The sequence below is a fragment of the Chenopodium album genome, chromosome 7 (assembly GCF_948465745.1).
Source record: "Chenopodium album chromosome 7, dcCheAlbu1.1, whole genome shotgun sequence".
NCBI classification, from domain to species: domain Eukaryota; kingdom Viridiplantae; phylum Streptophyta; class Magnoliopsida; order Caryophyllales; family Amaranthaceae; genus Chenopodium; species Chenopodium album.
The window spans coordinates 70,112,575-70,126,177 of NC_137840.1; the positions used below are offsets into that span (position 1 = coordinate 70,112,575).

Consider the following 13,603-nt stretch of genomic DNA (forward strand, 5'->3'; position numbering starts at 1 on the left):
TAGATTTGCTGACACAAACATCAATTTTGTAGGATGAACTTCTACTTGGTGAAATACAAGAGCTAAATCGAACGGTAGGTTCATGCACTTCCTAGCTTTCTTCTCCTCATTTTCACGTCACTAGTTTTCTTGCCAATTAGCTAATCATTATACTATCACAGGGTAATCTCATTCAACAAGAAAATCTAGAACTACACAAGAAGGTAAATCTGATTCGTCAAGAGAACTTAGAGCTTCAAAAGAAGGTAACTGGGTAATCAATTGGTTTAACATATATTTCTAGGAGCAATGCTTTATTTTTTGGGGCTTTGAGCCAAAATTAAAAGTATCTTAGCAGCAAAACCATGTTTCTCCTCTCAGCTCTACGGATCAAGGGAAGTAAATGGTACAAACAAAAGTTCTTTTCGCACAAATGGAAATAGTCTGAACATGGAAGAAGATTCAAATGAGCCTATTTGCCTACAGCTTTGCCAACCACAGCAACAAGATGGTGAAAGAGCAGCAAGAGCATCAAAATTTAGGCAAGAAACTTGCAGCTAAGCCTTTTTCACGCAAACTATAAGGAAAAATAACATAACATCATCCCTAATATTTTTTTTTGTATTTCAAATTTTTTTTACTGCAGCAGACTAGAACTTGCCTAGCAAAGAAGACCAGTCTGCCAGGTTGACACACTGTCAACATAGTTTCCCAAGTCCATGCAATTTGTTCAAAAGTCGAATGCAAATCAAAGATGATTCAAGAAACAGGTTCAAGATAATCAATAGAACAATCTTTAACATTGTTCACAGTGATTAAGAAATTAGCTAGCAATGCCAAACCTGGATGAAATGTAATAAAGATGCAAATGTCCTGTTTAAAAGCAAAGTGTATTAGCACCTATCCATTATCTTTCACATTTTTATTTGAAAATTTGTCCTTGTTCAGCACCATTGTCAAAAATTTGGGAAAAGTTAGGGACTGCCACTTTGCAAAAACTGCTGTCCGACTAAACATGTCCCATGATTTAGGACTGTAATAGTATTCTAACAAGTATACGACAAAAAATCTTAAACACTAAAAAAAGATATTAGACAGAGAGGAAATTGGTATAGGATAATTGGATTTCCATAAATTTTCAGTTAAAAGAGTCTATCCTTTACAGCAACCAAGTTCTAGTGCTAAAGTCGGTGCTTATATAATTGTACAGAAATGTTCAAATGCTTGGCTATTGAAAGATGTAGAATACATAATAATCAACACTGAGCTTACGCCATGTGTCTCCACATTTATAATCCAAAGGAACATTATGTTTATACTTGAGTAGGACTTGCATAATCAAGTTAAGGTTAAATAAATCAATGGGGTGCACTTCTAAAATTGAGTAAATAATGCAAATGAAATATGAAAGTTGTTAGCTGTGTTATACCAACATCAGGTTCTATAGTATCTTATTACACAATACTAACCCATGAGTGGGTACCAAAACAGCATGGTAATTCCAATGTTTTGATCACTGAGCAATAAAAATTTAAAACTAGGCACAGTAGTACAGTACCATAAGGATGAAAAATTTTACATTACAAATGATTCAAATACTGTATAGCTTCTGACAGACCAACTAACAGATGTCCCCTATAAAAATTATCGTCAAAGAACAAAAAAAGCCTTGCTTAAGGATAGGAGCTTCAACCATGCACAAAATAATGTATAAAAGTTGCATATGCATTAAACAACTGTTGTAATGCACAATACTCAACACAATTACCACAACATATACAAATTCTGAAAAGATTCTGAGTTCAGTAATTGTGGCCAATTGAAAGTTTTACAGAAAAGGTCCATAAAAAAAAAAGTGTTCAAAAGACTGATAACGGTTTAAAGTTTTTTAAGTAATGGTACTGATGTGTGCAATATATGTATGGTTTTAACCCTTGCCCTTGGCATTATTTGAGACTTACTCATCTGAGCTCTTTGAAGAATTTGAAGACTTTTTATGTGGGCCCAATCAAGTGCCCAGTCCAACTGGGCAGATTCTCACGAAGATGATTTGTAGTCTATGTAGGAAATTTCTATCTTTCAGCTGTAAATACTTGATGTAAAGCCCGAATTTGGCTTATGCTATTTGTTATAATTCCCCAACATACTTTACCTAGGTTTTCTCTTAAAAATTCTTAGCTTTCCATTAGCACTCTCGAGAGGGATTTCAACATAATTTCATAGGTATGTTTCTTATTGTTCTTCTCCATTCCTTATTGCTATCAGCAGCTTTTACAATTATTATGTCTTCAATAACTGTTATTGTTGATAAGAATTCAAATACGAGTGAGTATTTTCATACTAGGGTTTAGGGATCTTCAAATGATCTGTGATGGAAATTATTGATTAAACTAATAAATTGTTTACTTTTAATTTCTCTTATTGTTGTTGATTTTAATTGCTCTTTTGAAAGAATATGGCCGATTTTAATAAAACTGTTTAGTAAACCAATGTCACAACAATAGGTATAGCAAATCTAGTAAAAGCGGGAGCTCCCCTAGGCTTTTATACATTAGTTTAAACTTTTATTATTATTTCACAATAGTATTATAGGCATTCAAGACAAGGGACATTTTTTCAAAATTCATAGTTTATTTTTTCAAAATTCATAGTTTATTTTTTCATAGTTGCAAGATAACCATCTCTTGTGGATATGATCATTAGTTTCCTATCTATTTCAGTACAATGTATACTCTAAGTCGGGAGTGTTGACAAGGATTATGGCTTTATTATGAGGTATTTAACAAAAGATGATAGTAATTAGTCTCCAAGTAGTTTTGCAAAATATAAGCATTATAATGAGTGGTAATGAAAGTTTATGAATTACACATGATAGGGGATAAAGTTTCATTATCAGCCTACCAAGGACTCATGGAGGTCATGTACACTTGCACAATGGAAAGAGACTTTTCTAGAACTATTAAGAATTACCACTACCATTTCCTAAAAATAAAAAAAATAAAAAAATAAAAAAAAAAGCGTTTTACTAAGCTTTCAAATGTCCCATACATTCATACATTATTACTTGCTATCAAGTAATTACGCCTCTTGCATCTTTACACGTTTTAACTCCTACTTTGTAAGTAACGATTCATTGTAATACCTATCACTTTTGCTATTCGGACACACATCCATTTCGTACCCATATAATAATAGCTAAAATTAAACTGCTAAACCATTACTCAAACGGCTAATAATTACTAGTAACAACACAACTAATTTTGCAACACAATCCTTAACTTTCATAAATATAGACAACACTACAACACGAGTGAACTTAGGTTTATCTTACCATCTCTCTTATTTTGTAACTTTCGTCCAATTTCTTTTTTCCATAAAACTTGGTTCATCCATAAGACAATCCCCAATTTGCTTAAACGTCAGATTGAATTCAGAAAATCGAAGGTAACTCAATCCTTTATCTCCATCCTCAATGTGATTAAAAGAAATTAAGCTAGAGGAATATAGAGAACACGCATTTGGTAAATTGAAAGCCTTTACCTTCTATTCATGATATAATGAGAACCAAACTCCTTATAAGGAATAATACTTTAGGCTAACTCATTACAAACGTCATACTTAGAGAGCTACAATCCTAAACTATTTGGAAGAAGTTGTCATATATCAAGAAATTTCTTCTCCATACGCATGCGCGCGTGTGCACACACACACGTCTCCTTTTTTGCGTTTTATTTGTAAACTACAAGGCAAACTTAAAATTTATATATTCAGCATTCCTTCTAGAAACAAAATTACTAAACCGCTAAAAGAAACATCCTCACAAAGATCTTGTTTGACATTTGTACAATTCATCTAAAAAAATGTGGAGTCCAAGTTTGATGAACGAGTTCTTGTTTAACAATTTCTTATGATTTGACTTGTATGAGTGTATCCTACCTTTGTTACCTAAATAAATCTCTTTACTTTACTTAAGATATCAGATATGTAAACACCACCACCTTTTTATAGCAAATGAATTATCTTGATAGTACAATTACATGAAACATCTTTACTTTCCTATGATAAAATTGTTCAATATAATGGGCTAATGCTCTAATTAAACATTAAGGAATTCCTACTATCCAAATAGCTAGCAAATTAGCAAGCTATAAAATCAATAAAGAATGAAAGCAAAAGGCCATTAAAAAAAAAAAAAAAAAAACCTACGCAACATTGGAAATTTAATATCATCACCTTCTAAAACTATCTATATTTGTTCTTTAAGTTTAACAAGAAATTAATAACTCACAGAAAATCAAATCAAATGTTTTAAAAGTATACTTTCATGAAGGTATTGAACACTAACTATAAAAATTTCATCCAAAGAAATTAATGGCTTTAAGAAATGAAAATATTTTACGTGTACTTCAATGCAATTTCTTTCAAAATAAAGCACCAATTCATCATCACAGACAATTGCTTAATGATAACATCACATAGAGATACTGAATCTTTACAAACGACCGAGGTAGAATATTAGTACACCCATTCAAATCATGAAATGTACACACAGACACACAAGCAAGAAGCACAATCTAGAAATAATTCCAGAAATACTATTGGATTTAAACTTCATGGAACAAAGCAAAAGCAGCAAGTTGCAATATTTATATGGTAAATAAACCATCAAGTACAAGTGAAAACTGTACACAAATAAATTACTCTAAGCAAATGCTGCATTTACCTCAGTGCCAACTTGCAAAAGGAATTTTGTCACAGAAAACTAGCGTGTTATTGATCAGAATTTCGCAGAAATTCACTGTATTAACAACATAATTAAATTAGAAAATTAAATCAAGCAAATTTCTTGTTGAGATCAAATCATTGCAATTCTTATGACTAAAAGCAAAATCATATTATGAAAATACAAAGATTCTTGTACCTCAAAAGTTCGTTTGACATTCTGGTAACAATCTTGATTTAAATTACAATAAGAATGTTTCGATTGTTTCCTGCAAAATTGGATCAAATTTCACATCAAATTAAATTGAAAAAATTAGGGCAAAATATATATACTCATAGTAGTTCTTTATTCAACAAAATTATTCACATCATACAAACATTGAAACATAATCATATGATTAAATGAGTTATTAGGAAGAGGAATCATATTCGTTCATAAAATCCGTTTCCTTAAACATTTGATTGAGATATTTAGCTAAAAACACCAAATTTAAAAAAAAATATATAAAAAACACAATGTCGTCTCAAAAAATTATAATCCGTAGTAAATTTTTTGAAAACAAAATCACCTAAATTACAATTTTTCACAGATTACATTGTTAATAACAGCATAATTGAACAATTCGATCGCCGATAAAATTAAAATTTAAGAAATCAAACATAAAATAAGAGCTTTAAACAAACAAAAAGTACGAATAATATACAAAGATCATGATTATAGTTAGATCAAAAAACAATTTTACGCAAAAATATTAAAACAAATTATATAAGTAAATTGAAAGAGAAAGAAAATGAAAATAAAACTTATTATACAAGTGATAGATCATGAATTTACAATACCATGAATGTGAGAGATGAAGAAGCTTGGAAAAACGAGTGATAGTGGAGAATTTGAAGACGGCAAAAGAGGAGAGAGAAAAAGGAGAGTAGAAGAAATGAGAAGGTTGAAGAATTGAGAAAAATGGCGGATCTGCCTCCTGGAAGGAGACATTGAAAATCCTGCCGACTTCACTTGAGAGAGAGAGAAAGAGGAGAAATGAGACAATATCTGGTCAGGTCAGGGGTCATGGCTTTATATAGTGTGTGTGGGGTGAGAATTATTTTTAAATTTACGTGATTCGGTGGCCTACTGGCCTCGTAGGAGGAGCAAAAGGTCACTGGGACGGTTTATTTTGACTAATGTTCGTGATTTATACGTAAGAAAATGTATAATTGTACGTTAAATCACACATTTAATTTTAAAAAGTTGCGTAGAGAGTGTACAGGGTTGAGACAATTGATCTAGTATGAAGTTTATGTAGTCAGTATGCTTTGAATATGTTCTGATTTGATTTAACAATTCTGGCCTTGGTTGTAGGTCAATGAATAAAAGGAAAAACTCTATTAATTGAGGACTAATAATATGCATCTCTAGTTCTCTTAATGTGTGTTTTAACTTTCAAGATCTTATCTGGTATAATGCTAAGGAATAAAGTCTTAATTTACTCAATAATTTTCACGGCTCTTACCTTAGATTCTAGAAGTTTAGTGTTCGAATCCTACCAAGCGAAAGATATGTAGAGGTAAGGATTCCCTCATACTCCCCTCTACTCCCATAAATATTAGAACAAAAAAGGTTTGAGATTTCCGGAGTACTTAGGGGTCGTTTGGTTGGGGGTATTCAGGAAAGGGAATAGGAATCCATCACCCCGATTCCTTTTATTGTTGTTTGTTAAGCACTTTCTTTCATTCCCTTTACCCCCTTCATTCCCCCAAATCCCTCTAACTCCATTCCCCACCCCCAAGGTATTTCCATTCCATTCCCTACCCACCTTCACACCACCACATCACCACCTTCAAACCTACCAACACCACCGGAAACCAGCTCACCTTACCACCGCCGACACTACCCCGACCACCAACCCCCCTCCCCCTACCACCGCTGCCCCTCCCCCGACCCTCGCCGCCCTCCCCTACCCCGCAAAACATCCCACAGCCCCCGCAAAACCCCTCCCTATCCCCGTAAACCCGCCGCCCAGCCCTCCCATCACCATCGCCGACCCTTCCCCGAGCCTCGCCGCCTGTCTCCTTACCCGCAAAAGCATTCCTCCGCCACTTCCTAAACCCCTCGTCGATCTAGGGTTTTTTCGATTAGGGTTTTTTCGGGGCTGTGGAAGGTTTTGCGAGGGGCAGGGATGGCCGGAGAAGGGAGGCAAAGGGTGAGGGAGGTGCGACGACTGGTTTGGAGGTGGTTCGGTGGTGGGAACGTTAGAGAATTAATGTTACTGTTGGTTGTGTGGTGGTGGGGCAGGTGGGTCTCATTCCCTTTGTTTTTAAAACAAACAACACCCCAAATTTTAGGTATTTTCATTTCATTCCTTCTCTTTCCCTTTGTTCATTCCATTCCGATTATCCCGTGCGAACCAAACGGCCCCTTAGTATCTTCCTTACCATTTTTAAAAAATTTTAAAATAAAAAAAATTAGATTGCTTACTATTTTGAGATCTTTAATTAGTCGGTAGACAATTAGTTATTATTAGATTATTATAAACTTGACTCATACCATGCACCACAAAGCTAGCACGTGTCCTTTTAAAAGTATGACACGCGGAGGCCACAAGAAATAGTGAGTTTAAGGATTTTGCTGGCAATCTAATAAGCAAATAAAGTTCTAACACATTGTTAATGCGCCTTGTTTATTAAACCTATTTACACATTAAAATAGTTAACAAAAGTGCTTTATATACTTTTGGTCAAGACCAGAAAGCTGAAGGCTTCAGCCAGGAAACAATGTAGAAATGGCTAAATGCATTGCTCTACCGACCTACATATATACACTACTATATCACCATTTTCAATCCAAATTTTAGTCCAACGTGAGTTAATTGGTCCAACGTTGCAAACATGTAACTTTGATATAAATAACATACATGTGTTTCAATAAGAAATTTGTATATGCATGTGGAAGAAAAAATTTATAGAAGTTTATAAAGCTACAATTTTTGAAGATAATATGGTATATGAAATCAATATACGAAGCATATGCATATAATAAAATGAATATGTATTTTTAAAATTTGAATGTTTGAATATAAAAAAGGAAAAATTGACATTTACTACCAGCTAAAGCACCATGTATATATCAGATTTACTACCCATTTAAAAAATATTTTATATTACTATCACCCAAAATCACATAATTAAAATTTCACTACCACTTAACGGAATCCGTTAAGTTTATTAAAAAAAAAATTTAAAATAAGATATTTCAAAAAAAATTAAAATAAGATATTTCAAAAAAAAAAAAAAAAAAGTAACCCAGCCACCCCTCCCCTGCCACCCCTTCTCTCCCCCCCTGCCGGCGGTCGGCGCCCAGAGCTTCGGCCGACGCCGACGCGCGAACCCACACCCCTCCCTCACCCCCACCCCTACGTAGCCAACGAACCCCTCTTCCCTTTCCCCGTTCTCGCTGCCTCGACCCCCACCCCGAATTGAATTACTTCCATTAATTCCGGTGTTTTCGACCTCGGTTCTTAGCACTGAAGTGTCGAAAATGGATCGAAGAGCCATTGAAGTGATTTGATAGAAGATTTTGATTGAAATTAAATCACCATTGAAGCAATAATTAGGGTTTTGAAAAGGGGGAAAATTTTTGTGCGGCGATGGTGGTTTATGGTTGACGGAGATGGAGTCCAAGCATTATCTTGCATCAATGGAGCGAGGTGTATTCAACTTCAATTAATGGTGGTGCGGGCCTGCCGATGGAGCAAAGCTTCTTGCGGTGGTGCTCGCTGCTGTGTTTGCGGTGGGGGTTGAAGTGTGGGCTGAGCTTGGTGATGTTGGAGAGAGCAGGGGATCGGAGTTGTGGTGGTTCGGCGTTGTGGGTGATGGTGTGAATGGAGGGGTCGGGGCATCAAGTACGGGAAAAGGGAGGGGGTTGGTTGTGCAGGTGGGGGAAAGGAAGGGGGTGGGGTCGCGTCGGCTTGGGGGGGGGGGGAGGGGGCGGGGTCGCGCCGACGCCGGTAGGGGGGAAGGGGACGGGTGGCAGTGAAGTGGAGAGGTGGTCGCAAGGTGGTTGAATGGTGGCTAAACCCAACTAACGGAAAGCAGTAACGATCTTAGTCTTTGGTAGTGAAATATATATTTTAGGGATTTGTGTGGTAGCAAAATAAAATAGTTTTTTAAATGGGTAGTAAATCTGATAAAGGGTGCTTTCGGTGATAGTAAATGTCAATTTTACCTATAAAAAAATGCAATATTGACAGTTAAGCATAATATTTTGTATGTTATAGTCAGGCCCGTAGAAGGCCATGTGCAAGGTGCCCCTTAGCACAAGACCCCCAATTAAAAGGGCCCAATTTTTTTTCCAATTATTATTAAAAAAAAATAATAAATAAAAAATAAAAAATAAACTAAATCTTGTTTTTATCGCCAAAAGATGGCAAAGAGGAAGGAGAAGCAACACTGCAACATTCACGCATTCAACTTTCCCAATTCCCATAATCCCATTCAATCAATTCAACCTTCCATATTAATTTCTCCATGTTTCCAAATTCCTCCATAATTACATCAATCAACACTATGAAAAATTGTATTGCATATTTTCCCATTCAAGGAATTTCAACGGAAAAAAAAAAAAAAAAACTCAGTCAAGAAATCAATTTCAATCTTCCGAATTTCTTGTTATCAAACGGTAATTATTTTCCATATATATGGGTTATCTTCCATTCAATCATCTTCATCTATCTATTCCCAATTGATACAATTATACTTTATACAAAATCAAAAACGAATTGAAGGGTTGAAGCAAATTTTTTTTTCTTTTTGAGGGGAACGAATTGAAGCAATCGATTTTAGGTAGATTTTTTTTTTTTGTTTTTAATTATTTCTGGGTTTGATAATTTCAATTGAAGCAATTTTTATTTCATTTTTTTGGCCCTTCTTTGAATGCTTCGTGTCTTTTGGTAATTTTTTTATTTTTGTTTTTAATTAATTCTGGGTTTGATAATTTCAATTGATGAATTGAAGCAAATTTTATTTCATTTTTTTAAAAAAAAATTTCGGCCCTGCTCGTGTTGCAACAGAGATATTAAGTGAGAATTTGTTCTATTTTTATGTACGGCTTAACTAGAACTTTGCTCAAGATGTTTTAACTATTATGTACATCTTCTTTCTGTGATAATTCGTGAACTCGTGAAGCAATCTTCATTGTTATTTTTGATTTTTTTTTTAATGTCAATTGAAGCAATTTTTGATTTTGTTTATACTCTTCTGTATCTAACAATTTTATTTTGCAATGTATATATAGGAAAATTGTGCATTGCCAAAATTATAGATTAAAAAAAATGTATAATTTTAACATTATTAAGGGCCCCTTTTTCGATTTGGAACAGGGCCCCCAAAATCAATGCTACGGCCCTGGTTATAGTACATAATGCTCGTCTTAAATTAGTAGTGAACATGAACTTATTCTTTTAAATCGGTTTATTTTTCTTAATTGCATGTTCATTTCATCATATTCAATTGGAGTTCCAACTTTTTTCTATTTTTCTTCTATATCTTTTTTAGAATGCCCACCCGGTACACCGGAGCTTAACTCCGACTACATCCGGATTCGACTCGGGTAGCACACCTAGCTTATGGTGGGTGAGTCTCCCAACAAAATCTTCTGCATACGACAAGCTTCGAACCCAAAACCTCCCTTAAGCGACATCAAGTTGCTTACCATTTGAGCCAACTCTTGTTGATAGATTTTGCTTCTATATCATGTCTTCTTTGTTACAACTTATAAGTTACAAGTTACAACTACATGTTCATATTGGGCTTAGTTAATAGTTTCACTTTCACCCCAAAATATAAAGGTATGGACCAAACCAGTAAGTAAATGTCCTTTTTGACACAAAAGGAATAACTATAATTGAGTCACAACCAAATCCTTTGTACTTCTATTATAAATTTTACTGATGAGCATGTTTTATTCGTAAGTTGTATGTTAGGCTATTCGCAAGTCCATTTACTTTCTCATGTGATCAATCTGATCATGTCTTTGCCATTCAGCCTTTAAATACATTGATTGAGTGAATGTAGCATTAAGAATAATGATGAGCCTGATGACATTAAACATAACGTTAATGTGATCATAACAAGTTAAAAAAAAAAACAACAACAACAACAACTAAACTTTACAATAAAGGTTAAATGTATCAAATAACTATAGTACTACGGATTAATTTTTTCGATTACAATAATTTCTTATGACGTATTTTTGCAAATAAAATGAGGTTTTTTTATACATAAAGTTTGTAAAACTAAAGAGGTTACCTACAAAATTTCAAACATTCTATTTGCTTACATATTTTGCATTCCACAAAAAACATAATCTCCATTCAGAACAACATTTGTCTTTGCATCCCTATTGAGAGTGTTGAAACACATAATGAGCAACATACCAAATGCTCTATATGGATCGTCTCAACGGGTTGAATGGCGAAGAATTGGACCAGGATCAGCCCATTATAGTTTGTTAATTAATACTTCTTTGATTCATCAAATGATATTACTCCGTACTTGTATTCTCAAGTAGAATTGCTTATCCTAAACATCACACAATTGATTTTAAAAAAAAAAAAAAAAAAAGGTCAAGTTTTTTTTTTACCAAGAAAGTTAAGTAACCTACCATGATGTCAAGGAATCTAGATCTTTTTCAAAATCAGGAAACTTAATACTATATTGCAACTTGTCTATTTAATGCTAGTTTCAGTTGGAAAGACAGTATTAACAACAATTTAATGTTGGATAACCCATAATTAGTGGAGTCCTAATCTACATTATATAATAAGTGTTGAATAATTGGGCCTAATAAGCAGCTAATTCTACCCACTTGCAACATGCAAGTTGGACCTTTTTTCTTGAAAAAGATACTAACACAAAGGGAAAGTTCCCATATTTAGCATAAGAATTAGGGCCCTGGCTACAATTTCCATATTTGAAGACCATCTGTTCATAACATAGACTAAAAGAGGAAGGTTTCTCGACTACCAATAACAAGTCCAACTGCCAAATAGTACAAGTAGTATTGATCAGCTTATAAATATAATTACAGGTACAATTCCAAGTTGAGTGTGTTTTTAACAATCCTCTTTATAAAAATGAAAGAGTGAAGGCATGACATGACACCAAAATGTGCGTGACGCCGGTGTAATAACCAGGGTACGTTGTACTGAAAAATAAAATCGCGATAAGTCAAATACGTGGATTTGGGAAGCGCTACATTGCCTGAGACACAAGTGAACTTTCCGAGACACGTAGGTTTGGCACAAGCACAACATAACACAACCAATTGCTATCTCAAGCCATATCTAATTTAGTACATATCCTTAGATTGTCTTAAAGCTAAGGAAGACTAGATTTAGTTTAACCCCCTCTTAACTTCTAACTTTAATCTGCATCACCAGCATTGCAGGTCAGAATTCAACTCCCCCTCCCCTGCAAGGCTGCAACATCACCTTCGCCGTCTCTGTATGGTGGCACTTCTGAAAGAGAAGAAAAAAATGGGTTTTCTAAAGCTTGGACCTCTTGATCCCAAAAGCGTTGAAACATATGCCCTATAGTCTTAACTGAAATTTTCTCTAAACCTAACCCTTTACAGTTTACACCAACCCAAAAACAAAACAATTCTGAATTCCCTCACTATCTACAAGAACTATAACTTGTGGAGGCATCCTTTTTTGCCCTTTTAGTAAGTGCAGAGCTTACAGGACTGCCGAGGATGGGTTGCTGGCTTCCAAATCAAATCGACTACTAAATAACAGCTGCAAAATTTCCACCCGTCTATTTTGGTTGGAAACTGAGCAAGGATCATAAAAGGACCAAATTTAAAACAGCAACAGATAGTAGTAATACTAATACACCACATAACAATTAATCTTCCTACTGCTCGCATGGAAATATTAATGTAAAATGAGCAGGGAACCAGGGACAGCCAGGGGACGACTCTTTTTAAGATCAAGCAACAAAATAACTAATATATTAGCAACATCAACAGTGGCGCAGACAAATAGGCCTTTGCATCAAGAACCTTTTGTATAATGTTCCGGTTCTGTTAAACTTCTCAACAGGTCACACCACTACACAGACCTATAATTTGTTTTCTTTTGCTGCCATTCAAAAAATTTTACAAAATTCTCGGTTTTCCTTGCACGTGTTGGGGGAAGAGGGGGAGTAGTAAACTAAAGTAACTTGTGCAGGATAAATTTTCAAATGAAATTCATTTACATTTGTTGTGAAAGCGCGGGGGGGGGGGGGGGGGGGGGGGGGGGGGGGTGGGGGGGGGGGCAATAAGATTGTGACTCATGAGAAATACGAACATAGGGTAAATGTCTAAATTAGTTGTCCATGACTCCAAGACTAAGCCTCCATTTGTTTTGTCGTAAAACAATTTATGGGTAAAAAACAATAAACAGTTTTGATGGGGATTACTATCAAGCTGAGAAGTCGATCTTGGGGGACATAGCTTAATGGTTTAAGATACTGCTAACAGAAATATTGCCAGAAACCTTAAGAAAGTCATTAAGGTTGCGTTTGGATATGCGAATTTCATTTCAAATAATAAAATTCAAATTCCGAAATTGAAATTCTACATTTCAAATTCAAATCATGTGTTTGGGAAATATGATAATTTCAAATTTAGGATTTCAAATTCAAATACCTGTTTGGGAAACAAGAGAATTTCAATTCTAGAATTTCAAATTCTAGTTGTTGTTTGGGAAAAACAATGGAATTCCAAATTCTAAATTTCAATAACTAAGTGACTCATGAGAAATACGAACATAGGGTAAATGTCTAAATTAGTTGTCCATGACTCCAAGACTAAGCCTCCATTTGTTTTGTCGTAAAACAATTTATGGGTAAAAAACAATAAACA

General features: G+C 34.6%; 1 protein-coding gene and 1 long non-coding RNA gene across 5 annotated transcripts in view; one reads left to right on the forward strand and one right to left on the reverse strand.

Moving 5' to 3' along the window:
* LOC145638275 (MADS-box transcription factor 23-like) overlaps positions 1–1,049 on the forward strand; it is a 25,570-nt gene extending 24,521 nt beyond the window's left edge. For 2 of the 4 annotated variants that reach the window (XM_081689241.1, XM_081689243.1), the window contains 4 exons: positions 33–74; positions 162–245; positions 361–521; positions 626–1,049. In XM_081689241.1, the coding sequence (XP_081545367.1) occupies positions 33–74; positions 162–245; positions 361–521; positions 626–644 (306 nt within the window). In that variant the 3' untranslated portion in view covers positions 645–1,049. The remainder of the gene's footprint in view (positions 1–32; positions 75–161; positions 246–360; positions 522–625) is intronic. The other 2 variants (XM_081689242.1, XM_081689244.1) reach the window with 1 other exon arrangement.
* LOC145638276 (uncharacterized) overlaps positions 1–5,712 on the reverse strand; it is a 22,752-nt gene extending 17,040 nt beyond the window's left edge. Inside the window, exons 1-3 of the long non-coding RNA XR_014114640.1 lie at positions 5,542–5,712; positions 4,901–4,970; positions 4,703–4,777 (exon numbers count right to left, since the gene is read on the reverse strand). This is a non-coding gene — a long non-coding RNA (uncharacterized LOC145638276). The remainder of the gene's footprint in view (positions 1–4,702; positions 4,778–4,900; positions 4,971–5,541) is intronic.
* Between the last annotated feature and the right edge of the window lie 7,891 nt (positions 5,713–13,603).